The sequence below is a fragment of the Pogoniulus pusillus genome, chromosome 27 (genome assembly GCF_015220805.1).
Source record: "Pogoniulus pusillus isolate bPogPus1 chromosome 27, bPogPus1.pri, whole genome shotgun sequence".
Taxonomy (NCBI): domain Eukaryota; kingdom Metazoa; phylum Chordata; class Aves; order Piciformes; family Lybiidae; genus Pogoniulus; species Pogoniulus pusillus.
This window is the reverse complement of record NC_087290.1, coordinates 8,525,149-8,551,676: the sequence shown is the minus strand read 5'-3', so window position 1 is coordinate 8,551,676 and position 26,528 is coordinate 8,525,149. Positions and strand designations below refer to the sequence as shown.

General features: G+C 47.6%; 1 protein-coding gene across 1 annotated transcript; it reads right to left on the bottom strand.

The window, feature by feature from the left end:
* Positions 1-1,157: 1,157 nt before the first annotated feature.
* On the bottom strand, positions 1,158-26,110 carry UNC119 (unc-119 lipid binding chaperone). Its single transcript, XM_064165990.1, has 5 exons — positions 25,949-26,110; positions 13,955-14,068; positions 12,972-13,074; positions 9,728-9,900; positions 1,158-7,735 (listed from the first exon to the last, which is right to left on the bottom strand). The coding sequence occupies exons 1-5, from the start codon at positions 26,067-26,069 to the stop codon at positions 7,623-7,625; spliced, it is 624 nt and encodes a 207-aa protein (XP_064022060.1). The 5' UTR covers positions 26,070-26,110; the 3' UTR covers positions 1,158-7,622.
* Positions 26,111-26,528: the final 418 nt, after the last annotated feature.

Here is a 26,528-nt window from a genome sequence, read left to right as displayed (position 1 = left end):
CTGAGGGATCAAAATGGGCTGCATTAACAGCAACTGTTCTGCTGTGTTACTAAAGCATCTCTGCTGCACAGAGATATTCCCAGGAATATTTGACTGAAATATCAAACCCATCAAGCTGGAATTACCCTAACACAGCTCCCTTTGGTCTGAGCAGATGTTGCAGCTTAAATCAATATGGCAGAGACAGCAATTCCAGGTGTCACATTCGTTTCCAGCATGGATTCTCCACAGCGCAGACAGAAGTGTTTCCAAAAGCACAACCTGGTGCCTAACTGTCATCAGCAAGTGGAGCCCTGAAGTTCTGTTCATCTACTTTAAAAATCATGTATTTTAATTACCCTCCAAGACATTTTCACCAGGCAGAGAGAGCTGAATCCCATTTAAACAGGCGGAAGGTAATCGGTTTACTCGTGGAACTACGCAAAGCAGCGCCGAGTTGTGACGTGTGCGTCGCTTAGCTCATAATCAGCAGTTACATAAGGCTGGAGCTCAAACATTCAGAGACTCAGACAATGGGTTGGGTTGGAAGGGGCCTCCAAAGGTAAGCAGTAAGCAAGGACACCCTCCATCAGATTAGGTTGCCCAGAGCCCTGTTGAGCCTGACCCTGAATATCTCCAAGGATGGGGCTTCAACTACCTCCCTCGGCAACTTGTTCTGGTGTTCCATTACCCTCGTGGTAAAGAACTTGTTCCTAATATCCAGCCTAAATCTGCTCTTCTCCAATTTCAAATCACTGCTCCTCATCCTATCTCTGCAGACCACTGGAAACAGTCCTTTTACAGCCTGTCCCAGTGTTCCTCTATCCTCGTGGTAAAGAGCTTGTTCCTAACATCCAGCCTAAATCTGCTCTTCTCTAATTTCAAAACCTCTGCTCCTCATTTCATCTCATCTCTGCAGGCCACTGTAAACAGTCCCTCTGCAGCTTTCTCATAGCCTCCTTCAGGTACTGGAAGGCAGCTAATTGGTGCCTTCTCTTCTCCAGGCAGAACAACCCCAGCTCCTTCAGCCCATTCTCTGGAAGAAATGTTCCAGCCCTCTGATCACTTTTGTAGCCAACTCCACCAGGTTCCTGGGTTGATGGAAGACATCTGAAAGCAAAACCAATGTTTTTCATGTGCTAATACAAATATTTCAAAGACACAGACCATCACCCTCATTTCTAGGATCAATAATTTATTTAGGTTTTGGGGTTGTTTCTTTTGTACATGTTTGCAGTTTGTTACAGAAGAAGAACCACTTGCTAATGAAAGTGACATGTTTGGAACCATTTTCCAAGGTAATGGAAAAAGTTAAGCATAGTCCCTAGTATGCACATTTACAACTAAGCTGCCAATATTAAATAATTTTAAGCAAGTGTACTCCCTATTTCATTCTTGTATAAATTAATTTTACTTCTCTCCTCTTATAGGAAGACTAATAAAGTTGTAGCATTTCATTTCCTTTATCCTGAAGTCTCAATCTTTGCTCTCACTATTGATCTATCTGCAGACAAGTCAAACAGACTAGTTACTGGAGCCAAAGCCACAGAAGTGGAGCTGGTGCCAAGGTTCCCTTTTTTCTCTTGGCTGCCTCCTCAGTTTCCTACTGTCCCAAAAGGAAACAAAAGACTCTCAGTTTTCTGAAAACCAGATTTCTCTGCATGACAGTGCATTGCATTGCCACTGAATGGGCCACAGTGGATGTTCTTCTAGGAAACACATCAGGTAACTAACAAGATACAAAGAATTATAAATGATCTTGATATAAATGTTTCTAATGTTCTCCCAATGGTATATTAATTAGAATCCTACTTTCCTTGCACAAAAAATAGATTATTTTCTTTTATAAATACATTTTAATACAGACAATTCTGATTCTATGCAAAAAAAAAAGTCACATTCAAACAGGTTTTCTCAGTGTAGCATTAAGACACAGCAGACATCACAATAGGCATTAACACAGTGGTTCTAGGGAGGCAGTGAACTACAGCCCGTGAACAGACAGACAAACACCATTTCACCTGCTTAGCCAGACTGTCCTGGGATTGAGAAAACAGCAGAGCTGCAGCTTGAGGCCTCAAGCATCACACTCCTCAAATAGATTTCCACAGGGAAAAAATGATAGGAGCTGCCAATGAGGTTTTCTATCCAATGAGACATTTGTATAATCATAGGTCATGCCTATGCCAAGGGTATAGGAAAGAACTGCTAACAGAAGCCACCAACTATCTCAGCCAGGCTCAAGAGGAAAAGCATTTACACCCTCCCCCAGCCTCAAAGCTCTTGGTTGTCACTAGCTGAAATTAATTCTGTTCCTGTCCTTGTCCCTCTCCCTCTTTTCTCCCCAAAGATAACATTTGCGTCCCCAGTCAGCACACGCAACCCCTCCAGCTTCTGTGCAACACACAGATGCAGCTGCTCTCCCACAACCCCCATCACAAGGGACAGAATCTCTATAGCTCCATTCCTAACCAGATCTAATTAAAATTGAGCTGTTACATTTTTTTTTCAGGTCATGGATAATCAATAGAAGGTTTTTATAATACTCATTAAGTATGAGAGCTGGATATTAGCATTTCCTTACCTTAAATAGCCTCCAAATAATCTCTGCATGAGCTCAGAGGTCCCTTTAATTTTTGTGATGGAAACTGGGAACTCTTTTTTTATGGGTCAACACATAGCACTGCTTCTCAACATGCTTGCATAGTCTGCTCAAAATGAAGGGGTTTGGGGCTTGGGGGCATTGCACACTCCATAGGAGGTTTTGAAGTGACACTCAGCTGGAGGACAGAGGTGGCAAGCAGTTATTTTACTGACCTGCTCAGATGTAGAGAGAGAGAATGAGCAAGAGCTAACCCTCACCACCTGGCTTTCAAACCTGAAGTGACTTTCTACAGCTTAAGAAAAAGAGTCAAGTCCCTCTGTGTCAGGGTGAGTGGATTACCCACACACCTCACCAGTACCACCACGGGAAGGCTACGCTCACAGAAACAATTTCAGCCTCAGCTGCTGATCTGAGAACCAAGTTCCTAGAATTTCAACCATACTTAACACTGGATCTGTTAACTTTGAAAATGAATTGTTTTCCTTCTGCCAATAAAGTCAGTGAATTGCTGGAGCATCAGCATGGCAGTTACCCACACGCTGCTACCTCTCTTTCCAAAACCTGACATTTAGAGGAATCCCAGACTGAGAAAAACTGAAAGAATGTGTTGAGTTATCATTTCCTTGTCTCTCAGGAAAATGATGTCACTGTCAGCCTTCATAGAGCCTTAGTTCCTTTGCCCAAGATTAATTCCCTCTGTAAAGGACACATCTAATGCTGTCTTAGGGCAGGAAACAGCAGGTCATTATTAGCTGATCATCTGGGTTAGCTTCTAGAAGTTTTCTTTAGCTTTCAGGAAGTGAGATCCTGAATTTCCACACTGGTGCTAATTCAAATGCATGTTAAAATGAGGCCAAAGACAAAAAACACTAGAATTCTTTTTTCCCAGAGCCAGTATTCACCGATTTTGGAGATGAACTTCCAAAGCAAACCAAATATAGATTCATATTAAAAAAACCTAAATATTACCTAGCCAAGGAGACCAGCAAATTCTTTTGTGAATAATGCTGTTCAGATCTGATTTTCAACTAGCTGATAATTAAGCACCAGCTGCCAATTTAAGGGGAAAAAATAAAGTGGGTTTCATTTTACACCTGACCCCAAGAGCTCTCAGCTTCTGAGCTGGAAGTTGTTCAGTGCTGTATGATGCAAGGTCTTTACCATCAAATTCTGCACATGGCTTTAATGAGAACATGGACAGAAGTGGCATTAGAACAGCAACTGTGCCACAGGAGGTTCTGAAGAAACACCCTTCTAGTGCTGTTCATATGTACCAATCCAGTGTCCCATCAGCACATACAGGCAGAAAAGGAATGAAACCTCCCCCTTGGCCAGCAACTCCCACATGTTTGTAACCACTGTGGGTGCAGATGACCTTAAGGAAATGCAAACAATCCATTCCTAGGTGAAACGGGTAACAGTGGCAACTGTCACAGTGGAATACAGAAAGCACCTTCCTTACACTTCCCAACATAAAGTTATTTGCCTTGGTTTAACTTGTTCTTAACCCTGGGGGCTTCCATAAAAAGTAACATTCCCCAAACCAGAAAGCTAAAGTAGGTTGAAATGTATCTTATTAAAAGTGCCTGGTGTTTATTTCTGGTTTCAAGTGTCCCTAATAATAGAAGACCACAAATTCATTCAGTAAAACATCTCCTATATGATTTAAATTAACTTCCTGTTAGCCTGAAATTATTACCCATAGAGCAGTTAGCAGTATCCAGCACATCCACACAGGAGAGCTCATCCTCTATGGTTAACCTCAACCCTCCTGCAACATGCAGTGCCTGAAAAGCCATTTCACAACAGACTCTGCTGCTGGGAACAAGGTAACTTCCTCCAGGTCCATTTTGAAAGGGGCATGCCTACCACTCAAGCTTTTGCTGATCACAGTACTATTTCTGTGGAATAACTCTTGATGTCCAAAGTCTTAAAAGGAGGTAGAATTGAAAAAGACATGAGCCTTTCTGATCAGCTGACAGTGATATGCTGTACAGAGAGGATCCTCAGTGTCAGGACCCAAGAGCCTGCACCAGAGCTCTACAAAGTGCTCTCACCAAAGCATAGCCAGGTGTTAATTTCTGCTTGAAACGTAGATTACTCTGAAATAGATGCCTGGCAACTCCAGGCAAGCACCATTGCTAGAAAATCTCATGCACAGAAGTGGTTATTATGGACAGCAATGACTGTTAGGAACAGTAGGTGAGAGCTGGAAGATACCCCAAAAAACTGCACAGGGTGCCAGCTATAAATACCCTCTCTTCTGTCTTTCAATCATAGTGGGAATCTTACTACAGGAAGGGCATTGAGGTGCTGGAGCACGTCCAGGGAAGAGCAGCAAAGCTGTTGAAAGGTCTACAGCACAAGTCTCATGGAGAGCAGCTGAGGGAAATGGGGTTGTTTTGCTCAGTGACAGGACAAGGGGCAGTGGGTGGAAGTTGAGGCATTGGAGGATCCATGTGAACCTGAGGAAGAATTTTTTTCTCCCTGTGAGGGTGGCAGAGCACTGGAAGAGGCTGCCCAGGGAGGCTGTGGAGTCTTCCCCTCTGGAGATATTAAAAAACTGGATACATTCCAGTGTGATCTGCTCTAGGTGATCTGCTCTGGCAGGGAGGATGGACCAGATGAACTTTCAAGGTTCCTTCCAGCCCCTGACATTCTATGATTCTATGATGCTGGAGAAAAAGAGGCTGAGGGGAGACCTCAGTGCTCTCTAGGACTTCCTGAAAGGAGGTCGTAGGAAGATGGGGGTTGCTCTCTTCTCCCAAATAAGAAGTGATAGGATGAGAGGAAATGGCCTCAAGATGCACATGGGGAGGTTTAGGTTGGGCTTTAGGAAAAATTTTCTTAGCCAAAAGGGTTGTCAAGCCCTGGAACAGGCTGCCCAGGGCAATGCTGGGGTCTCCATCCCTGGCAGTGTTAACCAACCATGTCGATGTGGTGCTGAAGGACACAGTCGAGCAGCGACCTGGCAGTGTTAGAAATTGGTGTCTTTTCTCCTTCAAAAGTTGGAACAAAATTCAGAAACACTTAAATGTGCAAAATGTCATTGAATACACTGACAGCTTAACAGCTCTGATGGGAAAAGAAAAGAAAAAAGAGGGAGGAAAAGACCCAAACTTTTGGAAACTATTTTCACCTTTAGTAATTGCTGCGCTATGAAACTTAATGATCAGTAGCTCAAAACATCGTCCAAATAATGAAGAAATTCTTTGCAACTCTCAAAAGGTAAGTCAGCCGTAGGCTAATTGCATGATTTAATAGGCTAGTGACAAAAAATAGTGATAAATACAAGTCTCATTGTGACAATAATGACTACAAGGTACTATTGTGTGAGAGCAGTGAACTTCACGTACTTCCTTAGCTATCAATCTGATTAAAAAACTCTGTGCTGTAACCTAAGCTCATTGCATTGTCTTTAGAAAACAGAATTCTCTTCCAGAAGTACAGAAAGCCAAGCCTAGCACAAAAATGGGAACACACTTAATAGTGATCACAACCCCCAGAAGAGCACAACCACCCGCCCTGCTTTTAGGCAGATGGTCTCATCTGGAACCGTTCTTAGCTCTGGTTGACTTGGGCTGTGAACTAGAGAGATGCTCACCATGACTGAGAATGGTTAGCTTAGAGAAGTTATTACAACCACACCTATCTGAGGCTAAACACACAATGTTCCACTTCAACTCACAGAATTAGACATGGAGACACCAAGTATTTATAGAGTTATCTACAAACTGCAACTGCCTTTTATTCCATTTTATTTCATTTTTCAAAGTTATCAGCAAGCTGACCTCTAGAGTAAGGGTTTCATGACAAGAGGCTGCCCCAGCCAGCCCCCTCAGGTTTTGGTTTGCATACACTAGATTGCTATTTTGATATTGCTACTTCTCTGCACTTCTGTCTTTCCAAGAAGCACACTCTGAGAAACTTGGGCAAAATTCATCTTCAGCTTCTAGCAGAGTCTGAAGGGAAAGCTCTAAAGCTTTGCTGAGCCTTAAAGTCCTACTTAGTGATCAGACTTACTGTTTTGCCTCTATTAATATCCAATGGGAAAAGTTTTTAACAAGGGAAAAACAACATCACAGCATCCTTCCATTTCAGGCAGAAATGGAAAATTGGAAATCCTAACACTCTCCAACTGCTCTAGACAAATGAAAGAGTTGCTCTAACAAGCAGTGTTCAAGCCCTTATCTGAGGACTGAGCAGAGATTAGACATTGAAAACATACATCAGGAGCAGGCTGAATATTAGCTATGCAAAAAAAATGTTAAGAAAGCCAAAATCTTTCCACTTATCCTGATTATTCTGCAATCAGTTTGCAAAAAAACACCTAATGGAAGTTCATAGACCCTCAAAGCTATTTTGCCTTCACCTGAAATGTAAAAGGACAGCACCAGCTCTGACACTGAACTACTTGATGGTCTTCACTGCGAGTTTCAGTGTTCCCAAGATTAAACAGAACATGCCATGGAAGGAACAAAACTAAAGGATGAGACACTTATGCAGAGAGCTAACCTAAAGGTGAAGCTTGCTTTCATAAGACATTAGGCTCGACATGTGCAGCTGGATGGACAAGTTAAATTGGCCGTGCCTTTGAAGGATTCACAAAGAGACACAAATGAAACTCTGCATTTGCATCCCTCCACTCTTGTGGTTTCTCAGACTCTGGTCTTTCAGAACGTCCTAAAAGACAGTGGAGGGCAGGAACACCAATCCGCAGGATTTGGGGCAACATCCCCAGGTCCCACAAGGCCGTTTTCAAAGCAGACACTTGAAGAACTTAGGGAAGTGGTATCCAAAGACCATTTAGCATTGTAGAACCCCTTAAAGTTCTGAAGAATTGGGTCTGTTTCAGAGCTCAAAGGAAAGAAAAAGACGAGACTGACGAATTTAGTCATGAAACTCCTACTGTGGCCAAGAGTCCTTGGTTTGGTCCTTCTCCACTTGACATTGTAGGCAACGGAACTGAAGGTGTTGGTATCCCTGACGACTTCACTAGGAAGGGAAGGCCAGCATGGGTCTGCTGTCCACCCTGTGCTTAAGGTCCTCCGCTGTAGGAATAATCTGCCTTGTTGTGCATCACCAGCTTGTTGTCTACAAAGTAGAAACTGTCCGACTGTGTCTCGTAGGGATGAAGGATCATCTCGCGAACTGCAGGGACCAACAGGAGGAAAACATCATTAACCATGTTACAGGGCAGCCCCTGCTGGGGCAACGCTCTGCCCTGGGCTTCTGTTGTGTTTAACAGCAGCAAACTCTGAAGAGAAAAACCAAAACCAAACCAGGAACCTGCCCCAACCATTCCTTGACATTATCCTTTAAAGAACTCAAACACAACCCAGGCAGAAGGCACCAGACAAAGCGTAGGTGCTCCTACCTAACCTCTTAACAGCAGCACACTGGAGTTTGGGGATTGGTTTGGCTTAAAAATGAAGACATAAACCAGTGAACTGCAAAGACTTTTGTTCTGGTGTGGCAGTGAGTGCACAGCAGTGCAGCACTGCATGCTCCACAGACTGCAGTATGCAGTATCAGTGCTGACATAGGTGATTAGGGGTTGTAAAGAACAGAAGACAACACAGATTTAGCACTCAGGCTGCTGTGTCTTGGGAGAGAGGAGAGAAAATAGAAGTTATGTTTCTACTAAAACTGAAACCTCTCAAGCTATCAATACAGCACATCAAACATTACAACAGAACATAACATTTAAGTCATTCATTTACTTGATGTCTTTTAGTCCTGGGTTGGTTTTTTTATTGTTGTTGATGTTGTTTTATAACACAATTGCCTTTTTTTCTCCCTGACACTGAAGCTTCCCTTTTATAGGCTCAGAGGAAAAAAATCAACTGCCCAGTAAGTGTCAAGAGACATGCTGCTAGAAAATTAAATCTCTATTAGAATCATAGAATCAGTCAGGGTTGGAAGGGACCACAAGGTTCATCCAGTTCCAACTCCCCTGCCATGGGCAGGGACATCGCACACTAGATCAGGCTGTCCACAGCCTCATCCAGCCTGGCCTTAAACACCTCCAGGGATGGGGTCTCAACCACCTCCCTGGGCAACCTGTTCTGGGGTCTCATCACCCTCGTGGTGAAGAACTTCTTCCTAACATCCAGTCTGAATCTCCCCATTTCCAGCTTTGTTCCATTCCCCCAGTCCTATCACTACCTGACAGCCTAAAAAGTCCCTCCCCAGCTTCCTTGTAGACCCCTTAAGATACTGAAAGGCCACAATAAGGTCACCTCAGAGCCTTCTCCTCTCCAGACTGAACAGCCCCAACTCCCTCAGTCTCCCCTCACAGCAGAGCAGCTCCAGCCCTCTGATCATCCTTGTGGCCCCTCTTTGGACACCTTCCAACACATCCACATCCCTCTTGTAACAGAGGCTCCAGTACTGGATGCAGTACTCCAGGTGGGGTCTCACCAGTATGGAGTAAAGGGGGAGGATCACTTCCCTTGCCCTGCTGGCCACACTGCTTTTGCTGCAGCCCAGGCTCTGGTTGCTCTCTGGGCTGCAAGAGCACACTGACAGCTCATATTGAGCTTCTCATCCACCAGCACCCCAAAGTCCCTCTCCTCGAGGCTGCTCTCAAGCCAGGCACTGCCCAGCCTATAGTGGTGCTTGGGATTGCCTTGACCCACCTGCAGGACCTTGCACTTGGTGTTGTTGAACTCCATGAGGTGGCTTGGGCACACCTTCCCAGCCTGTCAAGGTCCCCACTTGGTGTTGCTGAACTCCATGAGGTGGCTTGGGCACACCTTCCCAGCCTGTCAAGGTCCCCACTTGGTGTTGCTGAACTCCATGAGGTGGCTTGGGCACACCTTCCCAGCCTGTCAAGGTCCCCACTTGGTGTTGCTGAACTTCATGAGGTGGCTTGGGCACACCTTCCCAGCCTGTCAAGGTCCCCACTTGGTGTTGCTGAACTTCATGAGGTGGCTTGAACACACCTTCCCAGCCTGTCAAGGTCCCTCCGGACGGCATCTCTGCCCTCCAGCATGTCAGTCTGTATTACTACAGACACAAAACTTCCTGGAAGGATTCTACCCTCCCCACTCTCTACAGACAGCTTTTACGGAAGACTTCCTCCAAACACTTCAGATCTGACATCACTGTGTGGTAACCCCATAATCAAAGAGAGCTTACTGAGATCCTCAGAGAGCTGGGGAAACTCATAGATGTGCTCACAAGTGTTCTTACTGCTGGGGATGCAGAACCCAAACTCGAAATCAAAGCTCTTCAGCAACTGATCCCGGAAGTAGTGCCTCTCGATCATGCGGAAGTTATTGATGGGCTTGTCCCCTACTGTGAATTCCACCCTGAAAAGAAGGAGAAGACTGAAATGAGCTTTCTTCCGCAAGCAAGGTTTGCAGCCAGCCCTGAAATGCAGAAGAGAGCTCTTGTGGAAAAAATATAAAGGGCAAACACTCTCAAGCAAAGCTACTGACCAAGTTATCGCTGCTCTGCTCCGCTAAGCGTGCTACGGGGACCCAGCACAGCACCGCAACGCCTACGTTACACTACAGGTCGAGTCTCTGTACCCAAGAGAAGAGACGTGCGAGACAACTGGGCAGCCTTAAACGCCTCACTCAAGGAAAGAACCGCCTATGCTGGATGGACACTTCACTACATCACTCTCTGCATCTTCCTTTAGCGTACTGGATTTTAACACAAGTTATTTTAATTCTTCTGGTGGGTATTAAAACAAGGACAGAACTACAGAAAATGCACTGCCTCCTGCAGAAAATTGTCTCCTCCTGCAGAAAATGGTCTCTCTTCTACAGAAAATGCTCTGTCTCCTGCAGAAAATGCTCTGCCTCCTGCAGAAAATGGTCTCCTTCCTGCAGAAAATGCTCTGCCTCCTGCAGAAAATGGTCTCCTTCCTGCAGAAAATGCTCTGCCTCCTGCAGAAAACGCTCTCCCTCCTGCAGAAAACGCTCTCCCTCCTGCAGAAAACGCTCTCCCTCCTGCAGAAAATGGTCTCTCTCCTGCAGAAAATGGTCTCCTTCCTACAGAAAATGTCTCTCTTCTGCAGAAAATGGTCTCCCTCCTGCAGAAAAAGGTCTCCTTCCTGCAGAAAATTAATCTCTTCTGCAGAAAATGGTCTCTCTCCTGCAGAAAATGGTCTCCTTCCTGCAGAAAATGCTCTGCCTCCTGCAGAAAATGGTCTCCTTCCTGCAGAAAATGCTCTGCCTCCTGCAGAAAATGGTCTCCTTCCTGCAGAAAATGCTCTGCCTCCTGCAGAAAACGCTCTCCCTCCTGCAGAAAACGGTCTCTCTCCTGCAGAAAAAGGTCTCCTTCCTACAGAAAATGTCTCTCTTCTGCAGAAAATGGTCTCCCTCCTGCAGAAAATGCTCTCCCTCCTGCAGAAAATTAATCTCTTCTGCAGAAAATGGTCTCTCTCCTGCAGAAAATGGTCTCCCTTCTGCAGAAAATGCTCTCCCTCCTGCAGAAAATTAATCTCTTCTGCAGAAAATGGTCTCTCTCCTGCAGAAAATGGTCTCCCTTCTGCAGAAAATGCTCTCCCTCCTGCAGAAAATTAATCTCTTCTGCAGAAAATGGTCTCTCTCCTGCAGAAAATGGTCTCTCTCCTGCAGAAAATGGTCTCCCTTCTTCAGAAAATGGTCTCTCTCCTGCAGAAAATGGTCTCCCTTCTGCAGAAAATGCTCTCCCTCCTGCAGAAAATTAATCTCTTCTGCAGAAAATGGTCTCTCTCCTGCAGAAAATGGTCTCCCTTCTGCAGAAAATTGTCTCTCTCCTGCAGAAAATGGTGTGTCTCTTGTTCCTTCTTTATGAGTGGTAAAGAGGAACAAATTTCAACCAGCACTACATTCAAGTTTCTCTGACCTAAAGAAAGATTGGTATTAGCTACATGCAATAGGAGTAAGCCAGGAAGACACAGTTACTAGTTCGGCTCAAATCAAAAGTTTGGGTATTTACCATGTGAACCGAATCGTAGCCAAGGAGGTGCTTATTGATAGAGAACTTCTCTTCCAGAACAAGATGATCCACACCTCTAAGACTGACAGGAAGCAGCACCAGGCAGCCTTGCTCTGCTTGTGTTCTCTGACAACAAATTTTCCTTCTTTTGCATCATTCCAGAGTCATTGGACACTGGAATGGGCTGCCCGGGGAGGTGGTGGAGTCGCCGTCCCTGGGGCATTTCAAGGCAAGGTTGGGCGTGGCACTTGGTGCCATGGTCTAGCCTTGAGCTCTGTGGTAAAGGGTTGGACTTGATGATCTGTGAGGTCTCTTCCAACCCCTAATGATACTGTGATACTGTGATACTGTGATAACCAAACGGTGAATTTTAATCAAGCTCCCTACAATACTTTTTTCCTCTCCTCTTCTTTTTTTTCCCTTTAAGCAAAGCTACTGTCCACCAGTTTTTGTGAAGGACACACTTGCTGCTGAAGTCCAACATGACTCCAAATCAATGACTTCCATATGCCTGAAACAAAGAGGTTCACGCAGGAAACTACAACCGCTGGAAACTACAACTGCTGCTCTGCTGCTCCGTTACACTATTATGGATTTAATGACATAATAGCAACAGGCATAAAGCTCTTGATTAGATCTACTAATTTAAACTTCAATCAATGTAAAGAAAAACAAAGGTAACTAAGAATCTGCCACACCATGGCCCAGTATCCTCCTAAAATCTGCAGGGAGGACAAAGCAGCCCAGCAGCCTGCTCTTTGGAGGGCAAGAATAGAAAAGACGAGCTGAGAATTGCACCTCCTCATGGATGCTGTTTAACTGCAGATGAGTCCAAAGTTGGGAGCAATAATCAGTTAATAGCAATAGTGTAGTTAGCAGTAATCACTATTAACTTTGACTGAAGGAACAATACATTTTGTCACCTGTATTCCAGTAGCAAATCCTTTAGCCTGAAGCTTTGCAGAAGATAACTTTAGGTGTCACATCGTGGTGTGGTTCACTGATGAATGCAGGCAGCACTGATAGACAAGGCAAAGTTCATTCTGGTGCATGAAGTGTCAAACATGACCTCACCAGCTCACACATACATCTATGGATTAATGTTTTGGGGGGAATGCAATGTGAAAAGCTGCAGAGAAATCTTCCAAAGCTGGCACAACCCCTGACAAACAAACCATAAGGTGCAGAAAACAGCTGAGATACCTGGATATTCTTTACACCTTATTTCGTGCCTTTTAGCACGAACCTCTCCAGATCAATCCCTATTCCTAACAAGCTGAAGGGATGGAGAAAGCAAAGCATCCAGCAAAGATGTTTGGAGATCCTCACGATAACAAAAGATTCCCATTAAGCCAACCTCCTGGCGGGACCAACAAACAAAAGCCATAGTTTTAACACGGTCTGAGTGGTTTCCTGGACTAGAAAAAGCAGCACAGGAGCTGCTACTTACGTGGCTCCCACTTGCCGAAGTCTAAGAAAAGCAGGAGTGAACTGGTAACGCACAAACCGTCCAGCATTGGGGTCAATGTCCTTCTTGTCATTGTGTTCACGTTCTGCAAAGCACAAAGCACAAAGCAAGGCTCTCTCACAGCCATCTGAGAAACAGAAACTCTCTTGCAGTGGTACAGTACGGAGGCAGAGAAGCCAGGAAAGCATTCTGAGAACACCTAGTGATGTGCTTACCCTCTTCCCAGCCTCTCCGAGGTAACCAGTGCTGGTCCCTCAGAGGCAGAGTACTGCAAGTACTGCCATCGTTGGTTTGATGGACTCCTCATCTTCTGAAGTGCCTTACTGCTCAGACCTCCGATTCAGGATGGCAGCATAGCTCTAAACGAGCCACTTCACCCAGCAGGTCTGGGCTGCTATCAGTAAGCTACAGGAAACTTCCTCTCACCTGCAGGGAGGTGGGGAACATTCACCTGCTTGATCAGGGTGAGAAGAGTTGCCCTGGGTTTTGATTACCTCTGGCAACAGGTGACACTTCGCTGCTTACGCCTACAAATCCAAAAGGCAGACTTTCAGCTTGTCCAACTTGCACAACTGACAAAGTTTCTCCCTTTGGGAAATGCAATTTTCCTGGCTCCCGAGTGAAAGATGTTAGACTAACAGCTGAACTATCTACAGGGGCACTTCTAGCTGATGAACAGCCAACAAACACACGGTGACCTCCTCCTCTGCTTCTGTTTACAACATCCATCTGTCCTTACTCATCGCAGATGGCAACTGTAAGAACACAGCAGCAAGGAACTCTGTTCCCTGGGCTGCTACAGCAGACACCTGAATAGCATTCCTGCTGGGACTGCAGCCCTCTTGCAGTTGACAGCATCTGCAACTGTGAGGAAATGTACTGAATAAAAGGAGTGGGAAAGGCGAAAGGAAGCAGACGCTGGCACTTGTTCACTCATGAGAAGAGCACTCTGTGTGTGCACTCACCTGAGGCTGCCGGTTTGGTGATCTCAAACAAGACTGTGCCAGACTCCATGTCCCGGATTTTGAACCTGGTGAAGTCTATCTTGTAAACATTTTCCTCTGGAGTACACAAATAATCTGCAGAGGAAAGCAAACTCAAATGAAGGCTGCCCAGAATTATCAGGTATTGTGGGACTATTCTTTGGAGGTCACGAGCAGTCCAAATGCATCTCCACTGCTACCCTGGCTTTGATCCAAAACTGATGATTATGAAGATAGTCTTGGTTCTGAATGCTTACATCACCCTGCTTGGACAGGACACGGAAAAGCTTCTCTCCCCCGGCACTGGCAGGTCATCACCTTTTCCCAGCCCTGTGCCAGCATCTTCTGCAGCCATTCCCCTTCAGGGTATCAAGAATAGTCAGCACCTCCACCAAATCCTGGCCTTTCCAGTGTAAGAGGCTTTGCCTGCTTTAAAAACTGCCCTCTGGCAGAATGTTAAGTGCTAAGCAGATTTGGGAGCACTAAGCCAACTGCACTTAACCAGAACAGGAGTGTCCTCCCTTGTACCACCTCTTCTATCTCCAGCTCTCCAGCAAAGGATGGCCTCTTCCCATCATGGGTGTTTGTCCCATGCATGGACGTTATTTTTCCCCTCAGTGCTGAAAACTATGTTGAAACCTTTTTCTGTATTAGGAAACCAGTCTGGGAACAGAGCCCTTCCCTGCTCCCACCACAGTTGGGATCTCTGGGACAGTGACTGTTTCAGCTTTGCTGTGCCTTCAAGACAGCTTCCTGGTCTGGGCATCAGGCTCCTCCCCAGGAAAGGGCAGTGGCACTTCATCTGACTGCACAAACAAGCAGGGATTGGGAGCAGCTCCAGAGACTTACTTTATCCTGGCAAACCTAAATAAATGGTGTAGGCATGCATGCTGGGCTAGCTTTGGAACTCTGCATGGCGTGGGAGACTTGTTTGGAGGTTCTACAGAGAAAGTAGTACTTTAGCATTCTAATTGTAAGCCCTTTCTCAGCTGCTAATTCCTGTTGTTAGCCTAAATTAATAACTTATTGCAGTCTGCCTTCCTGTTTCTAAAATTCAAATACATCCATCCACCCAAGGTTTATTCATGGACTATGAAAACAAGTTACAGTGTACTCCAAGACCACACCTGTCCATTACAGACCCTACTCCAGTACCAGTATAACAACTCTGGGGGTTATGGCTCATGGGCAGTGCTTTGCACATCCCATAGTTAAGGAGTTAATAAAAGATTGCTGTGGTGTAGTAAGAGAACATCCCAAACACCACACATTGCAATTACCAGACAGCAAGAGCCTTGTGCTGGAGTCTATAATGACACAGAAGAGTAGCAGAGCTGGTGAAGAGCCTAGAGAACATGTCTGAGGAGCAGCTGAGGAAACAGGGGTTGTTGTTTAGTCTGGGGAAAAGGAGGCTGAGGGGAGACCTTCTGGCTCCCTACAACTACCTGAAGGGAGGCTGTAGTGAGGGTGGGGGTTAGTCTCCCAAGTAACCAGCAACAGAGCTAGAAGAAATGGCCTCAAGTTGCACCAAGAGAGATTTAGGTTGGACATCAGGAGAGTATTACTTACTGGGTGGTCAGGAATTGGATGGAACAGACTGCTCAGCAAGGTGGTGAAAGTCACCATCCCTGGAGGTGGTCACAAAATGTTTAGCTATGGCACTTTAGGACATGGTTTAGCGGGCATGGTGGTGTTGGCTTGAAGGTTGGGCATCATGACCTTAGAGGTCTCTTCCAATCTTAATGACTCTATGATTGTATTCTATATGGTGTCAGGGATCTCTATGGCAAGAGACAAAGCTGGCTGGAGTCAGCACTGTGGAAGATTGCTGCTAGGTGCAGCTGAGCATAAACTAGATACCTGCACTGACCTGGAAGCCCTTTATTCTTTGCAAATCTCCTTAACTTGGAGAAAAGTCTAAGTGCTCACTGGTACAAGGTGTCAAACATGCTCCCAGGAGGGCTCTGCTGCTCTCCATCACCATTATATGGGGAATACTCAAAGGAACAGGCTTTGAGAGAGGGAACCATGTTCCAAGCATCTCTGGCATTTAGCAGGGAGGTTCCCCTTTCCTACCAGCACAGCACAAAGCAGAAACAACATCAGTAGCCATGTTAACAGGAAGAACAAGACCAAAGCTCAACCCTTCTATTGCCACAAGAAAACCCAAGTCTCCTGATGGAAGAAATAGCCTAAGAACTGCACAAAATCTTCTTTTCTGTCTTTAACAGTAGCAAAAGAGATGAGACAGAAATTCAAACCAAGCCCTGTTCTTAAACCCCACCATTTAGCAATCCTCAGGTACATGTCCTGCAATTACACAATGATTTTAGGTTCTAGCACATCAGCCAGTCCACATTCTTAACCCACCCCACAAGTTCCCGGCTCCAAGCAGCCCCATGCAAAACACAGGCTGACAAAAGCAGAGGCAGCTTCCCACAGCTCCAGCTTCTCCTTCCTCAGCCCATGGCTGTGCTTGGACCTTCACCCTGCAAGGCAAGGGGCTGCACCAGAACAGCCTGGTGGTCGCCTGGGAGCTGAGGACACCTTCCCTAGAGCACGCAGGCAAAGTCTGAAGCTGGGTTTGTCTGCAAGTTAATTATTAAGTGTTTTTCCTCCTGCAGAATTCCTGCCCATGCAGCACCATGGCAACAGCTTTATCCCCCTCCTTGGCAGCAGCGTTGCTGCAGTAACGGTGTCCATGACTCATCTGGAGGAGAAGAGAGCCAAGCAGAGCCACCAAAGGGGAGTAAACCCCCGGCAGAATCCCCATCAGGCTCCTGCTCATTGAGGTTTGCACCTCTGCACTATATTTGCCAACTCTTTTTGCACCAAAAACATTTGAAATCTTTTTTATATTAAAGGGAAAAAAAATATAATATATATATATAAACTGCCAGTATGTAACTGGATGACATCTGGGAAGATTAGCTGCCAGAGTACTGCTGCAATCAAGGGTTTTTTTTTTCCCTCCTCTGGCAGTGCCCAGTCTCCTAGCAGGAAAAAGAAAGGAGGCAGATATATTCCTCTTGGTCTGCACCACATTTGCTTGCTGCAATTCCCGTTCAGAAATCAATCAAAGCAGCCACATGCTGGGTTGTTGGGGTTTGTTTTTAACTCCCCCCCATACATAACAGAAGCCTGCGGCTACGCTGGCAGGGCTTATTGGGAATGGGCTGCTTGCAATTGGCAGATACTCGTGTGCTTAGCTGAGCACTGTCAGATTTGCTAATCTCATCCTGGACACACTTATTTTTAAATGACTGTAGGGCCCAGTTGCCCACACGGCCATGACGCACTCGGATGTATCATCTGCTTTCATTAGCCCGAGTCACCGTGGCCAGCGTCTGGGGAGCGGAGGCAGCATCCATGTCTGCTTCAGTCAGACATCAGACAGCTCCAGTCGCTGTTGGGTGAAGAATGGGCTGGGTTGGAAAGGACCACAAAGATCATCCAGCTCCAACCCCCTTGCCATAGGCAGGGACATCACCCACTAGAACAGGTTGACCAAGGCCTCATCCAACCTGGCCTTGAACACCTCCAGGGAGGTTGTGGAGCACAGAAGCACAGAATGTGATCTTTGATCACATTCTGTGCTTCTGTGCTCCACAACCTCCCTAGGCAACCTGTGCCAGTGTCTCACCACCCTCACTATAAAGGACTTCTTCCTAACATCTAGTTTAAATCTTCCTCTTCCAGTTCAAACCCATTACCCCTCATCCTGTCATTACGAGACCTTGTCAATAGTCCCTCTCCAGCCTTCCTGTAGGTCCCCTTCCGATACTGGAGGGCCATTATAAGGTCTCCTCAAAGCCTTCTCTTCTCCAGGCTGCAGAGCCCCAACTCTTGCAGCCTGTCCTCACAGCAGAGCTGCTCCAGCCCTGTGAGCATCTTCGTGGCCCTCCTCACAAGAAAGGTAGGGTTGGTCTCTCAGGACAGAATGTCTTCTGGTTTGCTGCACTTCCCCTGAAGCAGGTTGTGTCGCTTCCCTGTTAATAACCAAACAACAGTGATCTGTCCCTGCACAAACCCTCAGAACTCCTCTGATTCAGGGCTGGCAGACAGCAGCCTCTGAGCAAGGGACGGACACATCAGCACCGCCTTAGGGCACCTAACAGATTGGCTTTTGGCCAGGAGAATCCACATTAAATAGTGCAAAAACAATCCACGGGAAAGGAGCATTTCCTACTCTTTCCAAAGCCCACTGAACTGCACTATCCCAGACCACCATACCCACATTCCTGCCAGCAAGAGCTCAACTACTGAGTTGGATTTGTTCTCACATTCCTGCAACTTGCCCAGACCTGGTATTGGCAGCTACTGCTCACTCCCACTACTCCTTCCGGTGCCTCTGCAGCTCCTTTCCCATAATTTGTGCATCACACCCAAAGAGCTGCAGCTCACCACTGCTAGAGACACTTTTCTTTTTGCCTGTTTCTGAAGAGCACAGAAGCACAACTAGCAACGCTGCGGTGGTGCCAGGAAGCGGCAGAGGTGATGGACTTCCTGAGTCAGCCGCAACAGATTTCTTCATGAATTGTCCTACTGCCTTTGTATGAAATGAAAAAAAAAAAAGCCATTAAAAACCAACCAAAGAAAGAGCAATCTGTGGCAAGGCACTCGTGAAGAGGTCTTTAGTGCTGTTAGCAGGAACTGTGGATGCTCCTTCCCCGCTTAATGAGAGCTTATAAAAACTGTTAGCTGGTTTATTGAAGTAATCATTTCAAGGACTGAAAAGAAAGATGACAAATACTTAAGCAATTCAGTTCCTCACCAAGATATAGTACAACTAGAACCTCCCTTCTATACCTGAGATCACTTTTCCTCATTTCTATAACTTGTGTTAGTGTTGCACAGAAAATCCACCACCACAGACAGAGAACTTTGCCCCACGGTGTAAAAACAAAGAACATAAATCAGGCAAAGAGCACACTCACAAATTCTAAGGAGTTCCTTATAGACCCATTTTTAAAGATCCAAGTTCATTCAAATTTCAGCATACACCTTAAGTCAAACCATCAATCAAAGCTTTTCATCAAGTGTTTAACTCCAGCTGATTTCCCCAAGACAAAAAGCACCATTAGACAGTCCCAGCACAAGTTCGGAGGTGCTACCTGTGCTCTCCGACCCGGTGAAGAACCAGTTCTCATCCAGGAAACACTGTTCCCTTCTCTAGAACAACTAAGACTGCAAAAGAGACCAGCAAAACAGCCAGGACAATGACAGCAGGCACTGCCTGCAATGATGGTACACAGTGAATCCAAGCACCCATTTCCAGCCAAGTATTTTAGCGAGCTGCTGTTACAAAGGAGCACGAAAGGTGAGGGCCAACACATTGCTGGGTTGCACAAAAGGAAAGCTAATGAAGGCACTTTCTCCTCCTGCCCTCTCTCCGTTATTTCAGCTATCCAATGGACGAGATTAGGTGTTTGATCCTCATCACAAAAAGCTAAAAGTCGATGCTGTGTTTCACATTTCCTTTTCAATGCCAAGCACATCTTATCAAGAGGAGCTCACAGGCAGTAGGGCAAACACTTCTTGTTGCGCTCCTCTCAAGAGCCTTCCTCCCCCTCTGCAGCCAGGAGGAAGCACGTGGCCCTTCTCACAGACTTTACAGATATTTCTGTGGTGCTTATCAGAGCATCTATACTCAGCTCCTATTTTAAGGCTTTAATAGCCTGCAAAGCAAAGCAGAGTGTGTCTGAGGTAAGAAAGAACCCAAATCTGGTCAGGAAAATGAGTGTAAACCAGCAGGATGCTGCACAAGAAACTGATGCAGCAGCAGTGGTGCGTAAAAGGGACATCTCTCCTTACAGAGGCAATAATCTGGGGAATGAGAAGGCTCCTGTAGCCATACAGGCCTATTTCTAAATATGCATCAGCCAACAAGGTCAGAAGCTATTTTGAAGACGACTCCCAAGACATAAGCCAGGTACAACGCAAAGACATCTGCAGATGAATGGCTAGGAACTGGAGATTAGGAGATTATCAGATTGAAGAGTCTCAGGAGGAAGCAAGCGAAAATAGCAGGAGCCTGTGAAGATCCTCAGTGCTGACGCAGGACAGAGAACAAGACCTGGAGGGGAAGGCAGGGCAGGTTTCAGGTATTGATATGCCTGCTTAGACAGACGGGGTCCAATTAAAGAACTAAACCATTTCCCCTGCCCTTTGCCTCAGCAGCTCAAAGTTGTGTAAAGAAAAGGGCAGAGAAACAAGCTAAGCCAGCCAGGATCTGCTCCATTTTTAAAGCCATGGGTTGGATAAGCAAAGTCAGTGGAGGTCAATGGGTAGGGGGACACCTGCAGCCCCCAGCGCAGCACAGCAGCAGGGTACTGGCCCTTCACTACAAAAAGGACATGGAGTTGCTGGAGCACATCCAGTGAAGCACAACAAAGCTGGTGAAGGGTCTCAAGAACAAGTCTTCTGAGGAGTGGCTGAGGGAACCAGGGCTGCTTAGTCTGGTAAAGAGAAGTCTGAGGAGAGAGCTTCTTGCTCACTACAACTTCCTGACAGGAGATGGTAGTGAGGCGGGGGTTGGTCTCTTCTCCCTAGCATATAATGGTAGAAGAAGAGGACATGGCCCAAAATTGTGACAGGAGAGGATTAGGTTGGCTATATGGAAATATTTCTTTACTGAAAGGGTGGTCAGGCATTGGAACAGGCTGCCCAGAGAAGTGGTGGAGTCAGCATCCCTGGAGATGTTAAAAAACCATTTAGACATGGCATTCAGGACGTGGTCTAGTGGCCATGGTGGTGTTAGGTCAATAGTTGGACTTAGAGGCCTCTTGCAACAAAACCAATTCCATGACTCTACTGTGAATGTCTTAGAGGAAAAGATCTCACAGCAGGAAGATCTGATTGGAGTTTTACTGCTGCAGCATATTCAGTGATCACCACTGCAAATGAAGCAGAGGAGTACAGTCCAGCAGTCACCAAGCTGGGACAGTCACAAAGGTGCCCACAGCCCATACAATGCACCCACCTGGCAGCCTGCCTTGCCACACTGCACCCTGAGTCCTGTCACACAGCTCACCAGGTTCTGCTTTTTGTGGCAGCCTGCTTGCCTTTAATACTTTTTGAGCTAGAGCTTTCCAGGCTTCACCTTCTCAGAATTCATTTGATCTTAGCCCTTCAGGCCTTGTTAAGGAAGGATGGAGCTGCTCTTTCCTCATCCCCAAGGCATCCAAACACTCTTTCCTGCCCCCTTGTTCATGCTGTTAGCACTTAAATCTGAAACTATGTGCACAACACGAACAAAATCAGTCCCCTCTTACACAGAACTGAGCCAAAGCAATTAGACTCTGGCCAAATCCCCAGGCTGACTCCTCCAGCTTTCCTCTTACCTTTGCCATTTCCATCAAGAACAGCAGAAGGAGGACCCCCCCCAGCCAGCTGCCAGATCAACAAAACTCTGTGCTACACACACATCATGTGTGCTGCACTGGAAATCTGAACAGCCCAAATTGTACCATGAGACCTCTGAGAAACAAACCTTTCATCCACACAACACCTTGAGTTGTGCTTTCTGCCAGAGCCTTGAGAAGGTTCATAATGTACATGATGCTGCTGAGGAAAAGAGTCTTGCTGCGAGCAGCTTGACACAGCTCTGGGATACCACTCTGCAGCAAGAACTCTGCATATCAACACATCACAGCCCTGGACAACTCACAAGAGTGATTCCTTATCCTCCTCATAAACACCCCCAGCTAATCAAAGCTCCCAATAAAAGAAAATTTCCCAGCTTATTGAGGAAGGAAAGGAAAGTCATGGTCCAGGATTGGCTTGGCAGGTTGGTTTGGGCACACTGGGAACCTGGTATGAAAGTCACTCAGGAGGGGTCTGTCCTGACCGACCCATTGAGGCAGCCCTCTGCCAAGCTGGCCTTTAGATAAAGCTGCTAAAAGAAGTCTCAGAGAAATCCTCAATGACAGCTTGGGGAAGAGATTACTTTCAGAAATGATTAAGTGTGTGCTCCTTATTTCTAGGTTTTGTTTTGTAATTGTCCCCAAGTATGCCATCGATTGTTTAACCCTTTGGCTTTGCTAAAATAAAATCAGCTGTAGAATAAACCTCACCACAGCAGCTTTAATTGAGTGTTCCAGGCACCTGAAGCTGCAACAGGCAGACTGCTCTCAGAGGCTGAAGCTTGCCTTTCCTTTTGTTCCATACCTGTTTGAAGCCTGGCACCACTGCACATGGCAAAAGAGCTGGCACTGTGGGGGCTGTAGCATCGTCTTTCTGCTGAACACTGATGAGTCTAACCCCAAAGACGGAGGAAAAAATTAAAGCTCTGCTTGAATTAACCTTGCCCTGCAGCTAAGGTGAGGGTGACACAGTGTGAGCATGCAAAGCTGTGAGATGCAGCAGGGTGAAAGACACGAGGGACAGTGCCTGGGGACAACAGGCCTCAGGTCCTCAGATGGCTCCAAAAGGCAGGACATGGCATTCACAGACACTAACACCCCAATGACTGCAGATGGATTCCTCCAATGCTCTCTCTGCTCGAGTAATTAATTGCAATTTGAACTGAGATCTGCCCCACTCCTTTGCTAATCCAAAGATAATCACGTCCTAAGGTTTCTTCCTCCTTTTTGTAACTGCATTTGTGTGAGCAAGTAACAAATCTTGCTAATTGCAATGAAAATAGTTCGTTCACCTCACATTTAATCCAGCTGGAGCAGTGCCAGAAACAGCCCAGCCAAAAGGCCCAGACAGACGTGCTTAAAAGACAGAGAGATGTGGTGTTGAGGGACGTGGTGGTTTAGCACTGGACTTGGTAGAGTTGGATAATGGTTGGACTTGATGATCTTAAAGATCTTTTCCAACCAAACAATTCTGTGACATTCCAGGACAGCACCTTGGATCCATCAGGCTGGATCCTAGTGCCCAGAAATGTTATGGCTAAAATATTTCACACTGAAAGGACACAGCATATGCAGGACACTTTGCACAACTCACCCTTTAAGCTTATTAGAAGCACGTTAAAAGCAGAGCCCAGCTGGCTCTCCTGGCTGGCTGAAGACAGGGTTTCTCTGGGTTAGCAGTAAGTATGCTTTTGCCACACAGCCACATCCTGCATCTCCACCCTCCCAGCCTGAGATATTTCACGTTTGCTCATTTATCAGCTGTATCTGTTGAAAGAGCAAAGCACAGCTGTGCTTCCTGATGCAAAAGCCAGGGGTTTTCCTAGCCCCCAATGCCACAGCAGGGCTAAGAGTCTGCTTGCACGCTGCCTGCTCAACAGAGAAACCACAAGCAGCAGGTTGGCTCCAGAGAGAGCCAGCTCATACAGCAACTGAAAGGCAAGGAGGTTAGCCCAGTGTATCAGGAAGCACTGAGGAGTTCCATAGCAGGCAGAGCAAGCACAAAAAGGCAAACCCTAGATCCAAAAGAGCATCTGCAAGATCAGCACACCTCAGGCACATGCAGGGCAGCAAGGTATGACACGGTGCCCTAGTACCACAGGCAGCCACACCAAGGAGAGCCCCTTCTGTAACTGGATCCATACTGGACTCCATCAAGTAGCCAGGATTCTGCCCCTTCCTGCACAGGCTACTCATGGTGCAAGCATTTCTAAAACACATTCCTGCAGCACCAAGCTCTCCTCTAACATGATTTGTCCTGGGATTTGTTTGCTGAAGCAACACTAAAATGTGCCCAGGTCTCTGATCAGCTCACAGCTAAACTGCAGTCTCTCACCAATGTGAGCTACCATGTTCCTGGCCCATGACTTCGGATAAAAGTGGATTATGCTCCGTCTGGAATAACAAAGGACATCCAGGGCAGGACATTTCTGCTGCAACCCTGCCACCAGCTCTCCATTTAGCTTCAAACCATCTGGAGCACCAAAACTGCAGGTATCAAAAACCAGAACTGCTGAAGCAAGACATCATGTCTGCCCCAACTCAGCATCTCCAAGGGAAAGGTTGGGGCTGGGGCCCAACTTCTCACCCACAGCCTTGTCCTTCCCCCTCCCTGCAGCACCCTCTGCTCAGAGCAGACAACTGGAACACTTTCACAGGGGTATTTTTGGCAATCTGTTTTTAGGAGCTTGCTGTGGCACATGGAAATGAGTAAAGGCCACGGAATGTCCCAAATAATCATTACATGTTAAGGACCAGAAAAACATTCCTGTATCTTTGCTCTCTGTGATGAACCCAGCAGGTGAAAAAACAAGCTTGAGAAAGGGTGCTGCAATATATTCCTTGGTCATAAAACACAATATGCTCAAAGTGGACATATTTTATAGCTGAATCCCTAAACATACACCAAGAATTGCAGGTGCAGAGCATGTTTGCTAGCTCCCATATGCAAACATTACCCACAGCTCATCAGAGCACCTAGTTCTCATTTGGCCTGACTCATCCACACCTCCTGTGCTACCCTCATACCAGCAAGTCTTATAGCAGAAGGGGAGCAAAACATTGCCATGCATTTACATCTTCCCTGTGCTCCAGAGCACTCTGCCCCATGGTTGGAAGAAGGTGACAACCAGCTCTCCTGGCCTGGCTCTGAACCCAGAGTGACCAGCTCAGCCTTCCCTGTGCTCTGGGGATGCAGGTGGTTATCAAAGCCATGCACCACCCACAGTGCCCAGCGATGCCAGGTGAGGTCTGCACGCCCTGGCAGCGAGGGTGTAGGGTGGGCATGTCCCTGCAGCCCCTCCAGACAGTGCTGTCAAAGGCAGGGACACGCAGGCTACCATGAAGCAAGTACATGAAGTGTTTAACGCAGCCATGGCTTGGATTCACCCTCTAACTGCTGCTCCTCGAGTCTCCTGGCAGCACGCTTCGGTGCCTGCTGCATGGCTCTCCTTGCTACAGGCAGACTTCTGGGCCTGGGCAGTGAATCACACTGATGCAGCCCAGCAGAGCATCTCTGCTTGGAAAAGGGGACCCAAGGACACCCCAGCCACAGCAGCCCCTCTGCCAGAGAAGCCTGCATAACCCCTTCCTGAGGACAAACACCCAGTCCCCCACAGGGCTCTCCTCCCACCCTGCTCGCCAGGCACAGGCCCACAGGGCTGCCGGCGCACACCGACACTCACAGCCGCATCCTTCCTCTCCGGGGCTCGTAACGCCGCACAGCCCCAGCCTGTGACACAAAACCTGCTCCAGCGCCACACTGCAGAGTGCTCCAAGGCAAAGAGGAGCATGTCTGGACACCCAGGACAGCATTCTCCTCCTCCCTGCCACAAGTCTTCTCCCTTGCTCAACCTGCTGCCTGCAGAGAGATGACCCAAAGGACCCAGGACGTGTAAAAAGGCTTTTTTTGGTGGGCTGCAGGGCAGACCACCCTTGGCCATTGCTGGCACACACTTTGTCCCAGCCTGGCATGACATAACCTCGATAGGTCCAGGACAGCTGTCTAGTCCCAGCTGAGCTGCTCTGCCGAGCACAACAGACCTTCCAGTTGCATGCTCCTGCAACTGATGGCCCCAGAGGATGCTCTGAAGACCAGCAGTGCTGTACTGCGAAAGGGGAAACTGCAGGGAGGGTTTTCAGGATGGGGCTACAGTGAAGCCCTCCTCAAGTTGCTGGCCACTGATCCAGCCCAGCCCCCAGCCCCACGGCTGTGGGGTCAGGTTGGCTCAGATCTGCACACAGGGGCACAGACCCAGGAGAGTGGTGGCATCGGGCCACCGATTTCCGACCGCCGGCGGCGGCGAGGGAGGGCTGCCCCACAGCTTGTGCATCCCTGGGGCTGGGGGGGAAGCAACCCCAGCCCTGAGCTTCAGATCTTGCCATCCCCTGGGGTCCCTGGATGGCACCCAGACCCCAGCGGTAGCACATCACTGGGAAAGACCCTGTCTGGGAAAGACCCCTGAGGTGCTGCATCCCCAAGCCAGCCTCCTTTCCTGCTCGCCAGTCCCAAGGGGAATACGTTCCCCATTCCCCGCCCCTGCCGTGGGTCAGTCCTTGACCCCCCGCTCCGCGCCCCACCGAGTGCTGGGGCAGTCCCTTCCCCGGTACGCACCGCTGGTGACCCGCTGCAGCCCCAGCACATCATCGGGCCCGATGAGCGCCTTACGGCCCAGCTCCTCCTCGGTACGAGCTGCCGCCGCCGCCCCGGCCCCACCGCTCTTCTTCACCTTCATGGCCCCGCCGCCGCCGCCGCCACCGCCGGTGTGAGCGGCCCTGGCCCCACTGCGCTCCGCCACCAGCCCCGCCGCACCGGGAGGGGCATCACCGCGCCCGCCCGCCCCGTGGCCCGCCCCCCGCCCGGCCCAGTGCCGCCCGAAAGGAGGAGGAGAGGGAAGAAAGGCAGAACAACGACCATCCCGGCTGCTCCGAGGGGCTCAGACCAAATCCCCCTCATGGGGGGAGTGGGAGGTTGGGGGTGGTATCGGTATCCACCGGCGCTGTTTCGGCACCCGAGAGCAGGGGGGTGGGGACAGGGGGGAGCAGAAGGAGAGCATATCCACGCCACAAGAGCCTCAGGCTAGTACACTGAATGAAGGAGCTGGAGCCCATTAGGGTCTAAGTGTCCTCCCCACCTGTGCCTGAGGCTCTGCCTCCCTACCCATCAAGAATTAAGTAAAAGATTAAGTAAAATC